The sequence below is a fragment of the Camelus dromedarius genome, chromosome 3 (assembly GCF_036321535.1).
Source record: "Camelus dromedarius isolate mCamDro1 chromosome 3, mCamDro1.pat, whole genome shotgun sequence".
In the NCBI taxonomy this organism is placed as follows: Eukaryota; Metazoa; Chordata; class Mammalia; order Artiodactyla; family Camelidae; genus Camelus; species Camelus dromedarius.
The window spans coordinates 73,375,019-73,400,996 of NC_087438.1; the positions used below are offsets into that span (position 1 = coordinate 73,375,019).

Sequence of the window (25,978 nt, forward strand, 5' to 3'; positions counted from 1 at the left end):
TAAGAATCAAATTAATACTTTATTATCAAACACTATATACAACAGAGGTTGCTAATAATACAGAATTTAAAGAACGCAGTTTGTTTTTTTTTAAACGTTTTACTTTTCTTTCCTCTGCCACCCAAGAAAGTACAGTACAAAACAATAGTCTAAACTAACACGAACTGTTACCTGGTCTATTAAAGGATACACGGTATCCACTAAACAGACAGATCCTTATTTCCCTGCTTCATGTTGCAAAGCCCTTGGCAACCAGGGGCAAAGGTCGCTGGGGTTTGACTGACTGGGGCTGAGAGGCGGCAAAGGCTGCCCTTCAGACTTTTGAAGTGTTTTTGAAATTAAAAGCTGCTATAAAGTTGCATCGACATCCTCCTAAGCCCCCGGAGGGTTGTAACACCATCACAAAAGGCCACCAGCACTTCTTGGACAAGATGAAAACCGTCTGATACCAGTCATCTTCTTAAACTCCGTGGCAAGCATTACCTACAATGACGTCACTTCTAAGTAAAGAAGCACACTGTCTACTGGTGTGGGTAGTCTTGCTTTTTTTTTTTTTTTTACACTTAATTTGTCGTGGCACAACGGTGAAGTAAAGGGGTCTAATTTCACTGTGAAAAATGAAAGACGATGGCAGAGAGGGCCATGAGTAATTATTTTATCAATTGTTAGAGACAAATGCTAGAAAACCACAGAAGTCACCATTTCTAAATGAAATTAGCACTGCTAATGTAGTTATGACTAACTGGAATCATTACAGGATCATTTGATTTCTTTGTGGTTATAGAACATGCAGGATTATTTTGGTTCTGACTAGTGATCCACTTTAGAAGGTATCTTCCCTCCCCGCCCCAACCCAGATCCCACTGGACCAACGAGCCTGTAACTATTAATAAAAAGTATTACTGAGAGTACTGAGTATATAACTAGTTAATGCAGAAAAGAATCCAATGCTGTGAACTTTTGTTTCAGTGAAATGGTGGCTGCCTTCTGTGATAAGACTCGGCCACTCGAGAGCAGTTCTGATGTCCGGGGGACCAGGGCCGATGGTATCTGCGAGGCTGGCAACCCTGCTCACGCGGTTCCAAGTGCGAACAGACCCAGCGTTAACATCCACTCCAGGCGGATCAGGTAAGCCCAGATTACATTTCGACATGTGTACAACTCTCCAGGGTGCAGTGCCTTTACAGCTGCCTTTCATTCACATATTTCTCTAATTCAGAACTACTCACAATTCTTAGCAAATTCCCATTCATTAAGTCAATCCATAACATGACCCTTTTTTTTTTAAGATGTACATTTAAAAAAAAAAACAAATATATGAAAACACCCTTATTGTGCTGGAATGCTTCCAGTTTTTCACATCTTATATGATCGTTGCGTTTATTGTTTTGTTTTGAAAGGCATGGTTTCTGTTGTTGTGTCCTGCAAGAGCCAAAACAGGCTTGACTCTTCTCCCACCGGTCTAACACTCCTCCCTGTCTAGGCTTTGGAGTTCACAGTTCGTGACAGCCTCATCAGTAGAAACCCCAAGGCTTGCATTTCCTGGTGACTGTGGCCGCGCTCAGGTTCCTTAAACAGGGTCACCCTGCCTTGAGCCGCCTCTTGCCCCGCCCCCACAATGAAACAAGAGAGCCCCCATATTTCTAAATGTATCAAGGGATACCACTTTTTCTCACAAGTTTAAATAGGACAAGCATATATACTCACTCTCAGCATAAAGTATATCTAAATAATGTATTTTCTATTCTAGTGGATTTTTAAAAAAATATTTTGTTAAAGTCTTTGGGACTCCATCTTGTTTATCTCCCACAGATAAACATGTTCCCCCTAAACTTTAGGCTGTGTCAGAAAGGGAAAGAATATAAAAGCAACTATGAATTTTTTCATTCCAAGCTTTGGAATTTTTATTCCAAATTTCCCTTTAGCCCTCCCCAGTAGTGCTGACTGACTGTCCTGGGGACAGGGGTTGGTGTCCGAGCCCCCATAGTCGTGGAGTGTGGAGCAAAATGTGGGTACTAGGGTGGGAGTCGGGGAAAGGCCACAGCACACTGGCGCTCCAGCAAAGCCAAATGACATCTCCTCTGGCCACTGACATCCTTTCCTTGGTCCATACTGTCCCCCAGAGGAGTATCCAAAGCTATTCCGTGTACACTCATCAACCCTGGCTTCTCAGCCTCGGGGAAGGTCACTTTATTCATAAAAATGCCTCTTTCAGTTAAAAAAAAAAAAAAGAAGTTGTAGCACCATGGTGATCTGTATTCAAAGGGAAAAAAAATCTGGTGTGCACTGACCAGTCACCAAAAAAAATTAGAGGCACTCACACATAACCCCACCACACCTAGTTTCCTGTTTTCACAACTTGCTCTGTGCTAGCATTCTGGCACCCGACCCGCTTCCTAGAAAAAAAAGGCTTCTTTTTACGGAGCACAAGTTTTGCTGTCAAGAATGCTTTAAGACAGTCATCTTTTTAAAAAGAAAAAAAAAAAAAAAACCCAGTGTCTCAACCTTTTAGAAGCCTGTTCATTTATACACTCCTAGAGGATATGGTGTAATAGTATATCTAGTCTCAATACCGCCCCTCTGGACTTGACATGGTGACAGGATGCCCTGCAAGGTCGTCATCCAGTCCTGAAGGAGAAGGCGTAAGTACTGTGTGGGAGAGGAAAACCCTCCTGGGTCTCGCCATCACTGGCTGCGTCTGCCACTATCCTTCCTCGTCCGTGTACCGCGGACGCTGCGCTAGCAGAGGTGAGCTCTTGGAGGAGAATGCACAGGAGCTGACGACCACTGGTGTCACTACGACAATTTGGCATTTTCATCTGGAGTCCATTTAATTTGGAAGAGGTGAGAGAGGGCAAGGGCAAGGGCGGGGGTGGGGTGACTGGGGTGAGGGAGGCAGCAACTACTTTAGCTCTCCCTGGCCCCAAGTTGTTGCTCAGAATTCAGGCTGCAAGAAACAAAACAAAAATCTGACATCTGCCAAAAAACCGATAATAAGTCCCTTCTTAGGATAAGCAGTTAGGTGGATCTCTGGTGTTCCAAGACCCTGATGTTTTCTGTGACAGGTGACGGGAGGAGACTGTGCTATAATGTCAAAAGCATCGCCAGGAGGAACAGTAGGATTGCCAAAAGGCGGCTGGATATCCTTGGTGTCTGGGCCGCGTTCTCGCCGCGGGATGGCTCGGCTGACTCATGTACGGTGTCATCTGTTCAAATAGAAAGCACACATTCCAATGAGATTTCACATCCTTAATAACTCTCTTGCAGCAGCCTGCTGTTAACAGACCTCGCCACCCTCTGCAAAGTAGGGTAATGAACCTTGTGCCACCATTGACTTTGATGTCTGCATAATCACTCATTATTTACAGCAAACAAAGGAGAGGCAGGGAAAATTGGACTTGCTCAGCAATATTCATACTTTCCTTAAAAACTGAGGTGAAAAATGTTTTCACACTGTAACCTTTGGCACGTGAGCTACTTTGACTGCTAGCAGTCAAACACACCATGCACAAACTTGAGATGTGAATGTGCCTTTTAAACCCCATGTGTCATGGAGAAGCAAGTAACACGTTAGGGGGTGGCAAGACGCAGTTAATGTTGGTATATTAGTGGTTAACCAGAATGGGCTGCCCATTTTCCTCTTGTTTAGTGGTTTCACAGGATTAGTGTTGAATGCCTGGTTGTTGGATGCCTACATGAATTCTAAAATATGAAGAATTAAATGCCAGAACAACAGCATTTTAAATAAGCTACACATCATACTCACTAAACCTAAATAAATCTGTACCCACTGGTTTGCCTACAATTAGGAAATCAGTTAGGGTGCTGTTTCTATTACAAACCCTGTAACGCCAGGATTAAATTACTTGAACTTGACTTTTTATTTTTATCAGGCTGAAGATGGGCACACAAACTATCGGCGTGGATGCAAATTTTCCTCTCAATAAATGGAGTAACTGAGGTAAGTTTCTTTTATTTAGCTATAAAGTGCCCTGTAAGGCTGCCTCTGACCTTGGAGCGCCTTCTCGATCTGCGTGATTAACAGGCTTAACTTCGAAACAGGAACTTCGCAGCAGTTAGTACCACACACAGGCCGGAGGCGTGCCTAAGCGGCGCCCTGTGCTCCGGGGTTGCTGGCTTCTTCCTTCCACCTGCCTACCTTGTGCTTCTAGACTAAGTGCTCTCTGAACTCCGTGTGGGGCCAACAGTGGGGTTCTGTGGTGGTAGATTTTACTTTAGCATCAGGGGAACTTCCAGTAGGCTCTCAGTGACCATCATGCTGCACTCGCTCAAGGGTCAGAGGGAATGGGAACAAGGGAGGTTGTAGAGGTTGTTCCCAATTCCATAGACCTTGAAGGATCATCCCTAGATGCCCCTGAACGACCTCCTTGAGCCTCTTAATAGAGTGAATGTTAATTGTAAATTCATTTCTATCCTCACACCGCACATGTCACGATAAGAATGTTTTTTCATTGCAAGGTAGAGTCACGCTCTATTATTTGTCCTAAAGCAACCACGCTTCAGGCTCAGGGTGGGCCTCTGCTTCAGATGCTCACGTGGGTTGTTTCTGTTTATTATGTTCACTCCTAATATGAACTTAGAAATATTCCCTCAGCCGTGTGGCTTCTACTCTGCAGCGCACTTATCACTTTAGCCTTCCTGCATCCCTGGGTCAAATGTGCTCTCCTCTCCTGGACCCTAGCAAACCTGCATGGAATGGCTATTAGCTTAGGAGACTAGAAAAGTTTAGGAACTGAGAATGGGAAGTTAAATTGGTGCAGAGGAAAATATAAAGCCCCACGTGATGTAGCCAAACACTTCTGGACTCTCTTCTCTGTCCTTCCTGAGCCTTGCAAATATATCACATCTATAGTTAGGAGGAGACATAAATGCCCTCAATTGCCCTGAAAAGAGAATTCAAATCACCTTTTTAAGAGCACCAGTGTGTTGTCAACCAGAACGATAGAGCACTTCAGGCTTAACTGGGAAAGAATCATAAACCCTGAGGACTCCAGGGTTCGTTCTGAAATAACCACTTACATTTATACACCTGAAATTAGACCACCTACTGGGCTCTTCATCTTATGTTCACTCGCAGATTACCCGATCCTCTTCATGGGGAAGTGGTACTGATACCACTCCCAGGAAGTGTACTGATAAAAGGTGCCAGGTAACAAAAAGGTGCCAGGTAACACTTAGATACTCAGTGTGAGCTTGAAGGGGGCCCGCCTTCCCTATCCATCCAGGTGCTCAGCGAGGGCTGTCCATGCTCTAGGCCCATGCCGCACAAGACGGGGGAATGAATGTTGCAGAACCTTGAGAGGAAAGCTTTTTGTTTGTCATGTAAGTAAAGAGAGGCTAAATGTGCCTTTTGCTCCTCAAATCATGGCCATCTTTGGAACTAGCCCTTTTCTTTCTTTTTTTTTTTTTTTTTCCCCAGTCTATCCCTCCCCACCCTCCACCCCCCTAACTAGCCCTTTTCTAAGCAGCCTATCAGTAAGTACCATCTTCCCCTCAAAGGAGAAAATCTGTCACTTTGGGGCACCACGGTCCTCTCTTTGTGCCATAACGTACTGGTCCTGGCTCAGGATTCTCCAGAGTATCCTTCTATGAAACAGGGCCTCAGTGTTGAGCTTCTATGGCCCTCAAGAAGCAAAACGAAAACTGGCTGTTCTTTGGGTAAATCTAAGCAATGCCAGACTTATAAGGAGGAATTCATAGGCACAGTCTACCCCAGTGGAAATTACCCCAAACACAGGGAATTTCCAACACTGGGAACAGTGAAGGTGGCTTGGAAGACGAAAATAGTTCTCTTTAGATGCCAAATCAAGTCTTGCCTCCTGGCTCCAGGATTCCACAACATGAGGGTTTCAGTGGTTGAGAGAGAGAATGCTAGCCATACTTTGGAGCATATTATGGGGCATATGTTGGCCCTGAGATCATCCTGTGTCCCTGATGATAGGAAACTGGCAGGCAGAGTGTACAAGCAAACAAAAAAGACAAATACATTCCAAAGACAGGTGAATTAGTAGACATTGCTGAGAACATGCAGTAGAATCCTTTCAGCCTGGCTGGAGTCATCTAGTCTGGGTCTAGACTCAGCCATCCAACACAGTGGTGCAGAGCTGCAAGTCTGAATTTTCCAAAGAATACAGGCAAGTACTCAAATTTATTATTGCATTCATACAGCCAGGGGATCGTAGCTCAACCTTGTCTTATGTAAGACAAGATGCTCTTAGATAATCTAGTCATGACTGACTCAGGGAGCTTCTCCTGTGTGTACACCTGCATTTCTAGTCCCCCCCACCACTGTATGACTACCTTCTGTCAAACTTTTGCAAAATTCTGTCAGTTATAGGGGCATCATGGGTTTAAGTGCTCAGTGAAAAAGAGTCTGTTTCCCAAAAGACAGAGTGAAATATGCTCACGTAGTAATGCAACTTGGTACCTTGCGTTTTAGCATTAGTTGAATTCAAAGGTAATTTTCCTAATGTCAGAATAGTCCTCACTGTGCCTCTTCATTACCAGAGAAAAACATGGAATCTGTTATGTCTCTAAACAGCCTCTTGCTTTCTCGATAGGCAATGGAATTTACCTGGGGAAAAAAAGATGACTGGAAAGCTCTGCCTACATTCTGCATCCGTGCATCAAAAAGATCTAATTCAGGGTAAGTTATGTTTATAACACACCCAACTCTACTGGTCTTTCTGACTTACAAAGCCAAAATGGTAAAGTTCTCTTCATGGACGTCTACGTCTAGTAATGATAAGAGAATCTTACTTGTGTACTAACAGTGGCATGAGAGTTGAGAGATGTGAATATTACACCTGGATCTGTGTGTAACTAGTTGCATGGCCTGGGCAAGTCTCAGTTATAAAAGGAAAAGTGTAGACTCTGTGGTCCTTAAAAGAGAGCTCATCTAACTCACAGATCCCACGATGGCCCGAGGTCCTTAAGCTTGTGAGGCGTCTGGTACCTTGAAAAGTCACAGTAATGCTTCTAGATTTTCAGGACACAATTAAAATTTCTCCATGTCAGCACTCAGCCCTTGTAGCTCTAAAGCAGCTGACTGATCCCTGGGAGTCACTAAGGCCTCTGAGAGCTAGCTTACTGTCCACACCTCTCATCTGTGCTCTGTGCTCGGAGGGAGGGCTGGAAGATCCAGAGCTGCTGCTGCTTCCTTTCTTAGGAAGAACCCAGGGTAACCAGGAACGTGTGTTGGAAATGACTGGTAGGTGGTTGCCGGGGTCACTTCTGGTCACAATACCCTCTACATCTGTGAGGCAGTGCACTGCCATCAGCCAAGCACAAAGCCATAAGGTTGTCTAGGTTAATGAAGGTTTGTGGAAGGTATGACAACCACAGAGGTATGTCACTTGGATCAATCTGAAAGAAAGAACTTGTTGTTCGGCTGCAAACATGCAGATGGCTAATAATGTCCAGTCATTAGTTCCATTTAGGACCTGCTTCATTTTTTCAGCTAAGGGCACATTCCTCTCAGGCAACTCCAGCCAATAACTGAGCATGATGAGGCTACTTTAAAAAGTAAAAAACTCCATCAAAAATAAAGAGGATTTTGTGTGTATGTGTTTACATGCAAATCTATTGTATGTGTGCAGTCCGAGTGTAACAGTCCTACCACATGCAGCAGCAGGGGCTGGGGGCAGTGGGCGCGGACAAGAAATCCTCTGCATACAGCATCGGGAGAGGATGTATGTGTTCTGGGCGTAAGTAATCATTAATAATCATCCTCCTCCTCCTCACCTATTACACCTATCGATAGATTTCGATATACTAGAGAAGTAAAATTTGTTAAGCACACACAGTAGAAATTTTTTCCTGTCTTCAATGAAAACAGATTCATTAACATTCAGTGATTCACCAGCATGCTCTGAGGATATGGCAAAAAGTAGTGAGATTTTAGCATTCTGATGGGGCTTCTAGACTAGGACGATGCATTATATCAAACCCATGTCCAAAAAAGAAAAGTCATCATTTCTGACATGCATTACACAAAGATACTGGAGGGATGAGGTAGAATATAAGTCATATTAGCATTGCTAGCGATGAGCAAAAGCAGAGCAAGTCTACCATGCAAACATGCAGAGAGGAAGAAAGAAAGGAAAAAAGGTACTGAAACACCAGAGAGAGAGATGCATTTGTTAAAAGAGATTCTCTAAGCATACTAACCTGCTGGTTCTAATGAATTTTCTACTTTGTCGTTAACATCGAAAACACGATCATGAACACCTATAGTTTTCATACAGCTATCTATAACAAAAATAGAGATAACAGCCAAATATGTTAGTGAAGACACCCTTCAACTCCCATTTCTTTTTTTCTTTCTCTCTAATTTTTCCTTTTATTGATGTAGAGACTGTTTTACAATCAGTGGCATGTTTCCAAATGCCAGTATTGTTCCCATTTGCTGTGCACGTACAACAGTCTAAGAAACAACAAGTTAGCAACTGCTGTGTACTTAAAATAAAAGCATCATGAAAAATGATGAGAAAAAACAGGATGAAAACTAAAACATGGATGTTGATATACCAAACAGATACCACACAGGATTTACAGTAAAAAAAAAAGTTGTACCGCTGTGAACCAGACCACACAATAAAGCATGCGCAGTGAAGCCACCCTGGGCAGCTCACTCCCCGGAACTTACTTGTTGGTCTCACAAAGACTTTGAGCTTTAGACAGGACCGTCTTCCATTGTCTGGGATTGCAGAGGCTGCGGAAGAGACAAAGAGCAAGGACGAGAGGAGAGAAGGACAGTGGTTACTCTTTGCAGAGTGTCTACAGTAAACTCTTCCATGCCCGACAGGAACGCACTCTAATCCTTCCCAGAAGACAGAACAAAAATACTTTTCAGATTGACACTGACTGCTAAAGAAAGGGCTCCTTTCCTACCCCTAACCTCCCTCTTTGATACAAGAAAGAAAGAATCCTGCAGGAATGCTGGTAATCTACAGAAAAATACTCCGGATTTTTATTTCAAAGGCTCTTCCATTTAACTGGATCTGTTATCAATTTTCTCTGTAATAAGAAGATAATGTTTGAACCCTCCTGCTTTCACAGAGCGGCTCCTCCTGCAGGAACAGGGGCCCGCCGCCCACCAGAGCCCAAGGTGAACCACTAACAGACAGTTGCCAGGCCAACTTAAACATGACCTACTTCTGCTGGGGAAAGCAGAGCTTTGTCTGTCCTGAAAGCCTGTCTGTCAGTGCTTTGCAGGTAATTCAATTAGAGGTTTAACTCGGAACTTGGCTCCATTCTATATGACTAAACCCGGCCCGGCAGCTTCCATCATGCTATTAGAAGTACAATATGCTATTGAGAAAGTACTGTGTTGCAGTGGTCCATTTATTGTTAAAAATTTGCCACAGAGAAGGATGGAATTAATAAAGTGGGCTTACCAAAACATGACAACGTGTTTCAAGTTATAAATCATTTGAGGAAGAAACTTTCTTCTCCTCTTCAAGATAATAAGACTGTAAAACTTTCCCTGCGTTTGAAAGATTGTCCCCTCCAAACTCAGCCTAATGTCCAAGGGACTTCCAAGGCAGTAAGACCCCTTAACAAACATGCTTACAAACGCATTCTAGAAATGACAAAAATTACAGCAGTGAGTGCTGCATACGTCCCTCCCTCTGCTTCATGTGGTTTCTTTGTTCAGAAAAAGCAGATGATACCAATCAAAACACACATGGCTCACAATTACTTTGGTAATACCCTCAGTGACGAGGGTGTGTGTGCCTTCTCTCTCTTATATTCTTATTGTCCCTCACAGGGAGCCCAGAAAACTAAAATGCTGATTTTGCAGGAGAGAGGGTTCAAGATGCAAATTTCAAACTTAACTTTCCACAAACCTCCTCCTGTACCTCTGGGTCCACGTCCTGGAGGAGAACTTACAAAGTTACCACTTAAAAGACATCAAGCTGGAAAGGACCCCCTAGTGTCGCTGTTCAACACCTGTTGAAAACGTGCTTCATTCTAAGACCAAAGTGTACACAGAAGAGACGTTTTCAGCCCTTCCCACCCTCCCCTTCCCCGACAAGCAGTTAAGCAGCGCTAACAGCTGGCTTTGCCGTCGGCTTTCATTAAATCAAAGTTGGAGAAACTCCCTTTACTGACATTTACAGTAACTAGTGTGTTATTTAGGGCACAATATTTGTACTCTGTGGTTTGATCCAGGAAATGGTGTCCTTCCTGTGGCCCCAACTGCAAATGTGCATGTCACAAATACAGTACACGTAGGTGACTCCAATTCATTAGAAAAACCATGGGTTCTTGAGAGAGTTCATGTCTTATTCATGAGAGGTTGTGTGAAAAAGTGACACATGGATATTTACGCCGCTGTTCTATGGATTTTTGAGCTAAGGTGGACTCACTACAAGCCCTGAGAACTTGATTTGCCACATGCAATACCTGATTTTACTTGATGATCCTTCCTGTTAGATGTAACAGGCTCCAGGCGGGATCAGATGTTTAATTGTTTTAGTGAAGGTACTTCTTAGAGTTAGCACAGCTCTTGCAGATTGATGTGGAGGAGGAATCCTATAATCTAGGACATAGAAATCACTGCAGAGCGCCCTAGAATAACTGAACAGCAGCAAGCGCTAAGGCTCCCAGGAGGAGTCCCAGGTTCTCGCACCGGCTCTCAGAGGGGCAGTTAGTCCTGGCTACCGGATGGCCTACCTGCTTCTATGAATTAAGGATATAAAATGTACTTCTGGTTGTATAAAAGACTTACCTTCCCCATCAAACTTCCCCATTACTTCCTCACCTGCTCTCTGTCACCAGAAAAGCTGTATGATAGGGTTAATGTGACTGGCACCTTATGATGCTGTTTGACTGTTACATGCTAATCCTTAGAAAAATCGATGCAAAGAATAAACACATAATGTGAGTACACAATGCAGATCACATTAAGTCAGCTGACTCCACAACTTCCAGCCTAAGCCCAGGACGGAAACTCTTAACCCTCAGACCCTACCTAAGAGGGTGTGCCTTGCTACGTCAGTGTAACTTGAGTTCCTTATCTACCACACTGAAAATCAAAAATAACACCAAAACAACTTCTTCCATATTTCAGCAAAACTCAATTTTCATGCAAGGTTTAAAAAAGTTGAGAGTTTGGCTCTATTAGGTATTCAGATAAGCGGGGGCACCGGGCAGATAGGTGGAGGAGAGGGAGGGTGGTCCAGAAGATGGTGGTGTGCCCACCTTCAGCTTAAAGGGGCTTTACTTCCTCTAAACAAGTGCCAGCAAGAAACCAGTTAGAACCTGACAGCCACAACTGCACAGTAGCGACAAGGACCTAACTGCACACGACCCAATGCTCATTGTAATACAATTAGCATTGTGGCTTAGGCCCCCCACCGTGGGTTATTCTGTGTGCATGATGGGTAAGGACATGAGCAAAAGGGGACAAGCATGACCAAGCACGCCAGGGGCAAGAGCTGTCAATCAAGAGACCACCTCTAAGCTAAGGTACAAGAGAAGGGAACAAACAAAGCCCACTGCCTTCTGCCCTTGGATCAGCCTGCCTCCCGTTCTTGGAGGTGTACTTGCCCTTTGCTAAATAAAACCTTTAAAATCTTTCGCTAAACAATGCTTCCGTCTCCCGTTTGAATTGTTATCTTTCGGCTACAACAAGAACTGGGGTCTTTTCCCTTCCCCTTTTGGGGTAACAGCTCTATCCCATGTTATGGTCCAGGTTTCTTAACCCCACACCCCTGAGCTGACAAACAGAACATGCCATTGTACCACTTAAAAATATCAATTACTAATTATTAGTAATATTCGAAGATACAAGGGAACATGAAAGTGCCTTACTAGTCACACAGAAACAAAAAAAGCAGAGGCTTGAGCATTACGAACACAAAACAACAGAGGAATTGAAAAATGTGATATTTACACAAGTAAATGTATAAAGAAAAGTCTCTCAGGATCAAATTATGAGCAAGACTGAAGATGGACGTGAGTGGGGGTGTAGAAACTTAAAATGTGCCTGGCTTCTGTCAGGAGGTAGGTAGTAGTATTAATCCCTGTGATTCTAGAGACACACCATTTTATAACAAGCAACACTCTTAGTTAAGACAAAATTTATAAATTCTTATGCTGCTTTCCTTAGAAAATAGTGAACATTTGAAAACTGACAGCAAAGAACTCCTACCATGTATGATATGTTATGGCAGCTTTATCCATCCACACAAATGCTTTTAAAATTTCTACTATGTACCAGCTTTCCTGTTAGGTACCACGGATGCAAAGATGTATAAGACAGACTGGTGTGGTCCTTGTGCTGTACTCATCCCAGCTGGGGACACAGAGGAACCACAGTTTAGGGACCAGCAGGGCTCTGTGTGGTAGCTGAGGTCTGTGTGAGTTGCCAACATAGCTTTGTCAGGGCGTGTGAGGGTGTCCTGGGTGTGTTTATCAGAGGGGGTTTTATCCAGGCTTGATAGGTCCCCCAGAAGCCAACCGACAACAACTAGGACAAAAGATTGAAACATTTCACCTCTAAGTTCCCAAATTGGAGCTTTAGCCACCACAAAGAAACATTAACCTGCAACAGGTAAAGGAAAACCTCGACCTGAACTCTTTCTATAAAGACACACAGATTTTCTATGCTGGGGAGGGCGTGGAGAAAAGGGAACCCTCTTACATGGTTGGTGGGAATGTAAATTGGCACAGCCACTGTGGAAAACAGCATGGAGATTCCTGAAAAGCTTAAAACAGACTTACCATATGATCCAGCAATCCCACGCCTGGGCATGTATCTGGAGAAAACTCTAATTCAGAAAGATAACATGCACCCCAGTGTTCACAGCAGCACCATTTACAATAGCCAAGACATGCAAGCAACCTAAATGTCTATTGACAGAAGACTGGATAAAGAAGATGTGGTATATATGTGTAATGGACTACTACTCAGCCATAAAAAACAATGAAATAATGCCATTTGCAACAACATGGATGGACCTAGAAGTTATCATACTAAGTGAAGGAAGTCAAAGACAAATACCATATGATACCACTTAAATGTGGAATCTAAAAGATGGTATAAATGAACTTATTTACAAAGCAGAAAGACTCACAGACGTAGAAAACAAACTATAGTTATCAAAGGGGAGAGGAGGAAGGGATAAATTAGGAGTCTGGGATTAACAGATACAAACTATTATGTCTAAAACAAATAAACAACAAGGCCCTATTGTATAGCACAGGGAACTGGGTTCAATATCTTGTAATAAACTATAATTGAAAAGAATATGAAAAGGAATATATATGTACAACCGACTCACTTTTCTGGACACCAGAAAATTAACACAACATTGTAAATCAACTATACTTCAATTAAAAAAAAATACATGAATTTTCTAATAGAATTTGTCAGATTAAAATGAGAAATTCAACTCGTGTCTTAAACATTTGTCATGTAATCCAAATTCATATCCCTTTACTCAGTTTACTGCTGAAAATGTACTTTTGGACTCAGGAAGCTGGGAGTAGGGGTATGGGGACCAGTAAAACAAGCACACTCCAACATCGTGATCTTAATAGCAATTTTATAAATCAATCCATAGGGCCTCTTCCCCCTAATGACCTGCAAAGTACCAATCACAACCTTACAACACATAATGAAATATAATCTAGGGGCCCACTGGTTCTCTGTGTTTAGAGTATCATGTGAATAAAGGGTTGCTGATCTTCACTCTGTTCCATGACCTCAGACAGGGGCACCACTTCACCCATTCCTGAAACCCTGTTTCCTTGGTCTCCTGGGGCTCAGGTGAGCACGGCTCAGCACTTATGTGCTGATTTGATACATAAAGGCCCCCAAATCAGCACTTCGAAAGGCTGTAAATTTTGCAAGTATTTGCAATAGTCACGTCAAAATTCACTGTGGGCCCATCGTTTGGACATGGCATCCTGCGTGTGGCAGGCAGCTTCTGACCTAGCGCCAACAGTCCTCACCTCACATGCACGCTTTGCATATTCCCCTCCGCTTGAGAGTGTTCTGGACCTAGTTTCTTGCTTCTAATGAGGAGAATACAGCAATGATGCTGTAAAAGACAGACTGAGACTTCCTTCTCCTTAACACTCTTTTCTTTTTAACCTATGTATACAGTGGGTTATTGGCAAGGCCTTTTGTTAGATGAAGAAACTATTTTTTAATCCTTAAGTCACCATCAATTTTTCATCATAAATTGCTGTTAATTTTGTTAAAGTTTCTTCTGCATCTATTACATATGTTCTTTCTTTGTTAAGCTCTTTCTTCTATCCTGAGTTTAATCCTACTTAGTCACAGGATTTTTTTTAACAGTTGTTTTATTACTTATTTTTTATTGAAGTATAATTGATTTACAATGTTGTGTTAATTTCTGGTGCACAGCACAGTGATCCAGCTCTGTGTGTGTGTGTGTGTGTGTGTGTATTCCTTTTCATATTCCTTCTCCTTAGCACTTTTGCTCTTGCTGTCTCTCTCTCACTTCTGAAGCACGGTGCCATATCATGAGATTCTCAATGGAAAAGCCCACATGAGAAGGAACAGAAGGAGACTTTGAGCCAAGCACGTGCAAGGAACTAACACCTCAGTGCAACAGCCCACAAGGAACTGAGTCTGGCTGACAGTCATGTGAGTGAGCTGGAAATTGAATCCTTCCCAGCTGAGCCTTGAGATGACTATCGCCTTGGGAGACCCCCAGGCCCAGAGAGACCCACCTAAGCTGCCCGTGGATTCCTGACCCACAGAGACTGTGAAATAATAAATACTGTCTTAGCCACCAATTTGGGGATGGTTGGTTTACTCAAGAGCTAACTGTCACAGTGCTGCGTACAAACAACCGTGCAGTCAGAGGCTTCCCCCCGGCCGACTTGAGACCGAGGACCAAGGACTGAGGCGCTGGTGCACCTGGGGTCCCACACAGCAGCCCTTCCTGACTAAATAACTGAGTTTACTTTGTAAGCTCCTGTTACACGGCCACTTAAAATAGGCCCTGAAGAGAGGTAATTATAAGCCGCTGTTAAGGAAACACTACGAGACACATCTATTTATTTTCACGCCAGCGTTTAAAAACTGTTTTTCATTTTCCTCCCCACGCCACTGAGTTTGTTTTTGCTCGTGTAGCCGTCCTGGGCTGCTGCTTGTAATTAGGCTCACTTTAACACCACGGTGCTGGGTGGGCCCAGATGAGCTGTGATCCAAGACGTAAACTTAGTCATATGAGAGAAGACCTTTCCTCAAATATGAGAAGTAGAGTATAAAGGTGAGCTTGAAGACACCAGAAATAAAAGAACTTGAAATAAGTTAAAATTTCTCTTTGTATCAAAAAACTTAATTATTTTACATAGGCTATCAAATTAAATATACATGTTATGAGATTTTAACCAACTCAGATGTAATCAAGACAACAAATGGTCTTCATGACTAACTGAAAGTATACCAGGAGAGGGGTGAGACTCTTGTATCATATTTTCTTCCCATTTTCAGGCCCAGTACTGTACTCATTGGTCCACTGTATCATCTCTCTGCCTAACCTTATCCATCCTCAAATCTTTAGCCAAATCCTTCTCCTTTTCTGTGTCCCTTGTCATTCTGGGTACTCTGGGAAATTTTGTTTTTAAAAATCGGCTGCTTTCGTCTTTCTAAAGAAATGAGCACGTGTGGGGGCATTAATGCAGTTTTCCTTTATGTTTGCCACGGGCAATGTTTCTCACGTTGTGCAAGTCAAAAAAAAAATTAAAAAAGGTAGGTTATTAGTTGTTACCAGAGCCCAGTTTTTCCTCGTGTAGATATTCCTGTGGTTTAACGTACAACACAGGTATATGTAAATGAGACAGGTAATGGCATAATTAAGCAATATTCTTTTCACAATAAATACAGAAAAAGTAAAGCCCCTTTAAATAAATGGTACTACTGAAAATGTCTTCTAGAATTTAATGAATCAACAGAATCCATTTTGTGTATGTGGGTGGAGGGTGGGGAACAGAAGAAGCTGTGGGAATAGAATAGACATTAACTAGAGCCATATGGACTTCTTGGAAAATGGTTACCAGATCCTCAAAAAACATCTTAAAACAAAAGTTAGGCCTCTTGAAAGAAGACCCAGGCAACAATTTGCAGCTGGCTATCTGACTTTTTTTTTTTTAAGTAGCACAATACCTGATTTTCTTATTAAGAACGAAATCACCAGTTATGATGGAGTACATCTCACCAGTCTGCCTTTTGAGATCTAAAAGTCACATGTTTTCATAACCTGCTCTTGGCCCCGGGTTTATCACGCTTGCATCCTAAGAGCGACCTCAGCAGCCGGCTACATTTGCCCACGCGATTCACCTCCCCCGCAGCCCACGGTGTCTCAAGACTTAACTCCCTGGCAGGTTAAGGTCAAAGTCCCAGATGTAAAACTTGGAAACAAGGTTACTAACTAAAGGTGGAAGCCTTGGAGAAATTTAAAGTATCATGTAAATATCAGATACTTTGATATGGCTCTGGGGGTGTTTCTTAAAAAAAAAATCTAGAAAAGGAAGAGGGGTGTTTCCAACAATAAAATAAGGGTAGTGTGCACTCTGTAAACTAAAACTTGGTTTCAACACCAGGGAACTTCACAGGGACGAAAAATTAAAGTTCAGGGTGAGAGAAGTAAAATGAGTTCCAGCTGTGCAGCCTCAGACCGAAGAGAAATTAGGAGGTACCCACACCCTCGCCCCATCGCCCCCCCTCCCCGTCTCTCTGCCCCTTAGGCAAAGTTCTCACTGCAAACGCTAACTTAAATATTATTGAAATCCCAGCAGCTGAGCCTCATAGATCAATTACTTTTTCTTAGCAACCTCAAACAAATGGCTGACGACAAGTTTTTCACTGATTTCTAGGAATAAACAAACAAGATATTATCATGTCTTTGTGCACATTTATCTGAAGTGTGGACAAACTTTTACTTGCTTTTTAAAGCTCAGTGACAACAAACTTGTTTCTACTGTTTATTGAGGAAAGCTACGTCCCTTGTACTTTGATATCTGTTAAGGCATGATCAAAAACAAAACAAAACAAAACAAAACAAAACAAAACAAAAACCCTGGATTTCAGAGAATGCTTTCAAAATATCCTCTATAAGAAGCATTTCTAATTCTCTTTAGGAAAAATTTAAGTCAACCTAAATCTCAGATTTTTAATCTAAACTTTATCTTGTTTTTCCACAATACGACTGAAGGAATCCAGTCCATATAGGCACCGAGGGCAAGATAACACTTAGGTATCATTTGAATTGTTAACAAAACCTTTAAACACGAGGAAACAGAGTTAAGTTCCTAACTGGATATTTTATTATTTTTAAAAATTCACTGAACATTTTTGAATGGTTAGGAAAAAAAGTTTCCCATTATAAACTAGAGTTGTTAACTATTTTCTGAGACCTGGGTGTGCCTGAAGCTGTACTACTGAAAAGATGTCCCAGACCATTAAGGTCAGATCTTTCTTTCTCTCTCGTTTGTGGTGATTTTCGTGAATTTCATCTGCTCTACCAAATAAGTATAATCTGACGAAAGAAAACAGGCAGAATGACTAACTTAAACTTCTTCAACTCCAAGCCACATAATAAAGGTAGTAACAACAGAGACGACAACTCAGATGAATGCAGAATTCCTCAAATCCCAGAGAGGAACTATGTATGTGATGATTTCACCACAGGCTCCTTGGGTCACCCGTGTAATATGCTATTGGGGTGACTGTCAACTGGTGAGCAGTGACAGCCACAAATCCCATTACTCATTCGTACAGTATTAACAGAACAATGTCACTGTCAATATAGGACAGTAAATTACTAAGAAATCATCAAGTCAACACAATTCAGAGTAACCCCGAGAAAAAGGCTAATAGTTTCTTTGAACCTTTCATCCCACTTTCATCCCAGTCCTCCTGGGTGAAGGGCCTCGAAGGGACATGGAGTCGTGGTTTGAGCGTGTGTACAATGGTGGCCTGAACCTCCCTGGTTTACCCAGTCTGACTGACTCTGTGCCTTTCAGCCAGCTGGGCAACCCACCTAGTTTCCCTGGGGGCTTCCCCTCTAGAAGAAAAGCTGAAGTATGACCTACTTTAGAGGGGCTGTGAACTTTTATATTGCACTTGGAAACTCAGGTGACAGATCCCTACAGATCTCAAATATCACTTCACTGCTCCCCAGATTGATGCCATCAGCTCTGTCTGTATTGCTCCCTCTGCAAGCAGTCTCTGGTTTTAAGTGCAAATTTACAGAAGGAGGAGGGATCAGGTCTGGGTAGTTGTGGTAAAAAGCTATTTATGAGGCATAAGGAAAACCAGAGGGACAAAACCCCTTTATTTCTAGCCTCAATTAGAAAAACTGGATTCTACCATAGTTCTGTGTATGTAGTGGGTGGAGGGCGAGGGGGTTTATGTGAGGATGTGCACGGAGGCTGGGGTGAGAGTTCAGAGACTATGAAAAGGGCACTGGAAGACCCTGTTCCTCTTGAAAATCATGCTGAGATTCTGTGAGGTCTTTTTTCAACCCATTTTCAGAGTGTAAGCATGCTATTATGGTAGAGGGGCACTGCCAAAGATGAGGACATAAATCCTGCCGAGAAGCGACCAGGCTGGGCACCGAGACGGCCGCTGCAGCCACACAGACTAACCGTGCCCCAGCCCCAGCCCCAGTAAAACCAGTCCGAGGTGGTGCAGACGCGGCACCTGCCCACGCCTGCTGCGGGTGCTGTGCTGCTGGCAGCGGGTCCTAGTCTTGTCTCTTGTATTCTTTTGCATCATATTTGGTTAAGTATCTCTTTACACAGATTAGTTGTTTCTTTGGTTGTTCTTCGTAGTCAGTAGCAGGAGGAGCCGTGTGTTTGGGCAGCGGGCCCCTAATGGAACCCTAGAGGCCTGAGCAAATTAACATGCTCTCTGTGAACGTCAGGTTCTACCAAGGAGGGAGTTATTTGGGTACCAGGATGGTACACTTTGTTTCACACCAAAACATGCTTTCCTCGATGGAGAATTTATGTTGACAGAATGCATCAAGTCAAAGCAAATGATAGGGGCTGAGTTCTGGTCTGCCCTGGTTGTCTCCACATAGGACCGTTCCCAGCAAAGTTAACGGCTGGGCACTGCTGTTGGCGTCACCCTGCAGCACGGCAGCCGGGGTCTTGCATAATCCGCCCCAATCTCGATTTCTTTCTTTATCTCTCTTATTCTTTTCTCTCCTTTAATCCATATTAATAGCTAGTCCCAACAATCTTTCCTCCCAGAACCTCCCTGTCTCCCTTTTCTCACATGGCTTTCCCTTTGCCTCTTCAAACCCCAGCTCCCTCTGGCCAGGTGAGATATGTCTCCATTTCTCCAACACACAATCCTTCTTGTGGGTTCTTACACTGATCTATCTCTGACCCCTTAATAGCACATCCCCCATATCCTGCTTTGTCCTGGAGCTGGCTGTTACATGGCATCTCTGCTGCTGGAGTGAGGAGTTCCCCTGGGGGCTCCCTCTGGGGAGCCCACTGCTTTGTTCTTAGCATGTGTTCAATAAAGATTTGAAGAAGGGTCTACAGGTAACAAAAATCTATATAGCTGCAAAGTGATTTGTTGCCTAAATAGAAACTGCAACTCAGCATTTAGAATACAAAAGTGAAGAGAACAGTTAAGGAATTAAAAAAAAAAAAATCCCTTGTCCCGGAGGGTTCCTCTGCCCTCTCTGCTGGCTCCTTCTTATGGAATGATACTGGAAACCGTGACCTACTAGCCAGAACCCAAAGAGACATACAAGATGCAAGCAGGTTATTACTTTCATGTTTTTGAGTATGTGGTCTAAGAGATAAGGCATGTGGGCATCTTTAGAGCCAAAGATATGCAGAATCTCATCAAATGATCAGCCTGTGTAGGGGCTGCAGGCCCCTCCAGTGAACAGGAGAATAAAGGCATGGTGTCACTAGAATCCAGCTGACCACAGGCTGCTTAAGTAAGAATAGGAGAGTGATGCTGGGGTGATTGTGATCAGAGGTGAGAGTCAAGCCCTCCTGGCTGAAACCCTCAAAGCCCTGGCAAGGTATGGTACCTCAAACGTTACATGAGAGCGTACTCTCAAAGTTGTGTGTAGGGACTGTAACTCTACTTGAGTCGCAGCTGAGTTTAAAAACTAAGTAGAGGCATTTTTAAGAGAATCAAAACCACAGAGCTAGTAATTTTTGTGTTAAAAAGCATCTGAGAATGTGGAACGTTAACAACCCTTAAAAGTGTACGAAAACTTTGGCCTTTTAGATTAACAGGTCAGACATGTAATTCCAATTTAAAATATGTAATGGAACAATTGATTTAGACTTGTGACTAAGTGAAATTTTAGGTTGACATGCAGTTTTAAAACATTTAAGAGAGCTTAAACCTCCTATTTTTAACTTTAAATTATGATGATGGTAAGAATTACTTAAGTACTTGGGAAGGTTTTATAGTCAGTTCAAGTACTTAAAAAGAAAAGAGAATATATTAAATCTTTAATGGTTAAAGGAATTTAATTAACCAAGTTTGTAAATGGAGCCAAATACCTAAATCTGCCCATCTTACATATAAAATAATAAGATGTATAAACTAATTGGAATAGTCAAAATTTGAAAATTTAAAGATTTTCTTCAACTTGTTACTTGGTAAGTTAAATGTCAAATTTTAAATCGAAACTAAAAAGACAAAAACTATCCTGACTATTTCTGGCTTATTCAGTTTTTACTTCATTCATTTATTTATTCCTTCAAAAATATTTTTTGTGTGCCTGCTTTGTACCAAGCACTATGTCAGGTTCTGGAAACACTGTGGAGTATTAAAAAATGGTTCCTGCTTCTGGAGTTTACAGTTTAATTGGGATACAGACAATAAACCAGGAAACAAACAAATCTCTAACTGCCAATTATACTAGGAACTATAAAAAGAGCATACACCTCCTGGATAAACCAGAAATATTCAGGTCCCTACATTACAAAAAATAACCAAAGGGACCAAGGTGTTGAAATCTTCACTGACTGAACGGTTATGTTTTTCACTCTCTGAGTATTACCTTTATATTTCCTCTTGCTAAAATGCAGAGCAATCTCGTAGCTAGATGAAAACTTTGCCCACTGTATTGCTGCAGCAAACTTTTTAAGATACTTGTTTACTGTGTGATTTGCCAGAAAGCCTAATTTAGTAAGCAGATAATGCAGAGATGATACCAAGATAGACAATAAAGGTTTGATACGTTACAGTTATGACTTCAATATGAAGTATATTAAATAAATCAATGCTGTATTTTTTAGAAGCTTCTAGTATTTGAAAAGTCCACAGAATGGAAAAGAGGATAAGTATACTTCAAATTATGTTCCTGTTTCTTAAGAAGCTTGTGAAGCTAGCATATAAACACAAGCATTTATCAGACAGCTATGATATTAATACCAACGTGCTATTTAAGTTTTAAGGGATCACTTACATTTTGATGCTGACTCCATATGTCATATAAATAGGATTTTTTTTTTGTATATAGCATGGCATTTTAAGCAAAAAAAATTCATTTTATTTTTCTTCAGCTTAGTAAAAGAAAAAGTACGTACTCTTAGGTCCACTTATCTTTTTAATCTAAGAGGTCTTGGTTGAAATTGGCTTTGAAGTTTTGCTAATTACAAAACTCAACAGGGGTTTTCCTTATTTGGTATAACTCATATTTCTATTAACCTCAGTTTTGAAAAGATTAAAAAGTCCGAATAGAAACAACTTAGAAGTTTGAAGAACAGCCTCTCCCCTGTGATACTTCAAGTGCAAACTTCCCCCGATACTATTTAATTATCAATGTTTTGTGGTTGCAGAAAGGGGAGGTAGAGCTCACACATTTTGAACCTCCCAACTGCACAGTGCTGCAGAGAGATGAGAGATCAGTCTATTTTTCGTTCCTTCTATGTACTGGGAAAATTTATGTCAACCTGAGTTTCAAGGAAATCGGGGTTCTGAAGGGCGACCCTGCTAGCTGCTTTTCTCGGGGCCACGCCACCGGGCTGAGATGCTTTCATTCTGGTGAAAAGATCATTACCAGGCGGCTCTGGGGAAGTTGGCCCTCCTGTAAGTGCGCTCCTTTGTTATGAATATGGAACAGATGGAGCCAAATCTATCTGCTCCATAGGAACAAAAACACTTACAACCCAGCTCTCTCTATTAAAGACTCTACTTAGCTCCTTTATACCATCGGCTTTCTGTGCACTGCTGTGAGGTTTTGACTTTATAGAAAAAGGCACTTCATAAAAGCACCAGTTCTTACTCTTAAACCAAAGTGGCCTAAGAACTAAAGAAGATGAATACATGGTTTCACCCACAGGACTCCTTGGAGATATGCAGATATTCAATTAGGGGGTGTGTGTGTGTGTGTGTGTAGGAGGAAGACTGTATTCAATTCTGGTAAATGTCTGCATTAAAACAACAAGAAAATACAGAGGAGAGCGATGAAGATGTCATGTTTCTCATTATGAGGATGGCATCTAATTGCTTGAGCATAATAAAATGCCAGGGTTTAATTTTGTATGTATGTCTGTAAGGCTAGCGAGGGCTGTCTTGAACAAAACATATGACTCTGCACAACAAAATCATGAGGGTAAACATAATTAGTAATTAGGACCATACCACAAAACGAAGGCTATATGAAGCTTCCTCACCATGAAAAATAGTAATCATTACATTCAGCATCATGCCGATTTGCTTTTATAATCAGAAAGATGTAAACATTGCAGGTGAAACCAATGCATGCACTTGTTTCTCATGCCAATGGGCCAAAACACGTCCAAGGGACATCCCCACAATGTGCTGCTGCCGAGACACACGTGCTGACAGGTAGCTAGGTAAGTCTCCCGGGCTCCCGGGTGTGGACTCCCAACTGCGTATGGACCTCCCCTTGATAGCAGCGGGGGTGGGGGGAAAGGAGTGTCTGCCTTATTTCATTACACTTATTACACTGCTACATTTACAGTCTGGCTGCCTCTTCGGAGATAATTGAAAAAAGAAATTCTGTGGCAGGATGCTTTGATTCTGACTAAATCAAGTCTTCGGGCAAATTTCCTCCTGCCAGTGGAAGCACAGCTTGCCTGAAGTCGTAACCTTTGTTGGAGGAAAGGAACTGGCCTTGAAGCAGATCAGGAAGCAGATGTTTTATGCCAAATCAGAGTCTGGGGATACGCAGGCTACTGCAAATAAAACTCTTCTTCTGTCTGTTCAATCATTTCAATTCCCTGCAGTGTGAAATATGAACTTGCCAACAAATGGCCAGCGTGCTGTGCCTCGCAGCAGGGGGGGAAAGTGCCACAGCTGTGCCAGGGCCTGGAAGACTCGCGACGCGCGTGACATGTTCATTATTTCTCCTGTTCAGCGGGGCCTGAACCCGGCTGCTCTCCAGAACCCAGATGCGGGCCGGGAGCCGGGACCACCAACAGCACCCAAGGGTGAAAGACACGATCCCACCAGAGTGAGACACACAGCTTGTCCTGATCTCTCGGGCGACCCCAGGAGGTTAGTCTTGAAAACGAGAACCCTGAAAGTTGGTCATCCCTAGGCACAAACAGACTGAATGAAAAAACACATCTGCCAATGAGCCCAGCTTTTCTGACTTCACTATTAGCAGCCTGCTCTGTGAGCACTCAGAAAGTGAAGAAAATGAAATGTACTCGAGCCACAAAGCACCTATGAGAGATTGAAATGGCCCAGTGAAGAACTTATCAGAAAGATATCTTGTCTTTATAAGAAAGATGGAATTGCAGAAACTGTCCGGCTCACTTGTCACAGGCAAATGGAACACGAGTTCCTTCTAGTTGATTCCACATTACAGTTTCTTGATAATAAAGTAGTTACTTTATCTAAATTAAAGTGGAATTAGACTAACACGTTTCAGCATGCGGTCCTTTGTAGCATGTTGAACATGCGTGTTCACACACACACCCTCACAGCTGTAATCCTAGGTTATAAACATCCCATGTTCAGTTCCATTGTGAGATTTTTTCAAAGGTTATTCACATGCTTTCTAGGGCCACATTCTTTCAAGTTTTAATCACAGGCTCCTTAAATAGAAGTCATTTGCATCTGCAAACATTCGCCTGGAATAGTATTTAGCAGTATATTCTCTTTGCACAGAGCTATTTTAAAAGGAAAATAAACCTGAATACGGAATAACAATCAAACACAGGCATAAAAAGATAAATCAGAGGCTTGAGAAACTTCTGTAACCCTTCATGCAATTTCTGAAAAAATGTTTGAAGTTTCTCAATCTTGAAACAGCCCAGAATCATATAGTTTATTTTGGATGATGGATTATAGGAATACTCATACAATCCCAAGCATGATCTAAATCATAGGGACATTTTTCAAGAAATGAAATGAGTTTGAAATAATTTATTATTTTGAAGGGAGGCCAAGTAAGTACACGTGGTTCAAGCTCAGAACGACAGACCATTATCACAACTAATGGCCAAGTTCTCATTAGGTTCGCATTTCTAAATGAATGCTGTGGTCAATAAATCTGTCGCAGAACGGCCACAAATGATTGCTTTAAGGGATTAATAACAAGACTTGTATTTTTATTTTAGGATTCTTTTGGCAGCAATTACTCTAGAATATTATTTCCCCATAATGTTTCTTTTTCTCTATTTAGCTTGACCAAATACAAATTAGAAACATTAAATTATTTCTTAATTGATATGGAACTTGGTGGGAGGGAACTTCATTTCAGGATGCATAATAATATTATTATTATAATAGCTACCATTTATCTACTATTTCTATGCACCAGGCACTGTGCCAGGTTTATTAAATTTAATCCTCAGAACAGTTCTGCAAATCAGGTATTATTATCCTCATTTTAGAGACAAGGAAACTGAGGCTCAGAGGGATAAGGAGCTCGCTGACGACACACACAGCTAGTGGATGGCAGGGCGGATAGTCAAGTCCAAGTCTTTCTGATGCCAAAACTGTACAACCTCAGCTTACAAATCCTACTTTTCTTCATGACAGCCCCACTTCAAATATTTGTTTCATAATTTCCCAGAAGCTCTTATAAGTCCTTCCAAAAAGTCTGGGGCTAGGTTAAAACTCAGTGGAACTTGACAGTGTAATGATAAGCATTCGCAATGGGTTTCAGTAAGAAAAACCAAGTGAGAGTTTTGCTGCAGACACATGCCCTTTGCATATTTCCTAATGCATGTCAAGAAAAAGCCTTTTAATACTGTATGACTGTAACTGATGCACTCCTAAGTACCCACACGCACCACTGCAGGAGGAAACAGGAAACAACACACAGTAACCCAATGTTCCAAAAGAAAACAGAAAATTGGCAGCGTCCTTAGTACACACAGCCTTCGAGAGGAGAGTCCTCTCAGCCTGGCACTGCTGTCTCTGACCTCACGGCATCCCCTGGGATTTGGCAGCTCTTGCCTGCTCCCACCCGTGTGGCGCCTTAGCCTGGGCCCGGAGGAGAAGTAAATTAGCTGATGATGTTGTAGCACAGAAACCAAAATTAACATGTAAAGCAGAAACTCCTCTTATCCAAAACCAAACAGAGGGTTCTATCTGGGGGAGGGGCCCATGTGTGTGTGTATACACACATAGACAGGGTCAACGGGCTTTACGGATGCCTCAGAAAAATAACATGCAGCAGAGTCACTAATTTTTACCTTAAATTCAATAAGGATATGAGGTCATTAATAGGGTGCACTAAGGGTGGCTTTGTATCTTTCTATTTCTTCTTTTTTCTTTCGCAGTGCAGGTATCTGATCTATGACAGCCCTACTCAACAGCTCATGTAGTATTTTTTCTGCATCATCTATTTTTCAAAAAGTCTTCCCCTTCATGGACTGAAGCCAAAGGATCCCATCCACCAGGGAAACAAAGGATTCTGCTCTACTGTGGGCAAATGAAGAGTCCAGGGTGATCCTGGCAGAACCCAAGTCAGATGTTACTCCTCAGCTCAAAGCCCTC

At 42.2% G+C, this 25,978-nt stretch overlaps 1 protein-coding gene and 1 long non-coding RNA gene across 5 annotated transcripts in view; one reads left to right on the forward strand and one right to left on the reverse strand.

Annotated features, from left to right (window-relative positions):
- Nucleotides 1-25,978, reverse strand: part of EFNA5 (ephrin A5) — a 266,647-nt gene continuing 240,669 nt past the window's right edge. The window contains exons 3-5 of one of the 2 annotated variants that reach the window (XM_010987537.3): nt 8,669-8,734; nt 8,191-8,271; nt 1-3,206 (exon numbers count right to left, since the gene is read on the reverse strand). In XM_010987537.3, coding sequence (XP_010985839.1) covers nt 3,085-3,206; nt 8,191-8,271; nt 8,669-8,734 — 269 coding nt within the window. In that variant the 3' untranslated portion in view covers nt 1-3,084. The remainder of the gene's footprint in view (nt 3,207-8,190; nt 8,272-8,668; nt 8,735-25,978) is intronic. The other variant, XM_064482889.1, reaches the window with a different exon arrangement.
- Nucleotides 2,760-25,823, forward strand: LOC116152242 (uncharacterized). Of its 3 annotated transcripts, none has more exons than XR_010379436.1 (7): nt 2,760-2,844; nt 3,066-3,194; nt 3,894-3,961; nt 5,247-5,343; nt 6,582-6,667; nt 22,750-22,857; nt 22,986-24,637. It is a non-coding gene; the product is annotated as an uncharacterized LOC116152242 (long non-coding RNA). The 3 variants fall into 3 exon arrangements; XR_004135801.2 differs by lacking the exon at nt 2,760-2,844 and adding an exon at nt 25,762-25,823 and having other exon boundaries at nt 3,106-3,194; nt 22,986-23,521; XR_010379437.1 differs by lacking the exon at nt 2,760-2,844 and having other exon boundaries at nt 3,106-3,194; nt 23,382-24,637.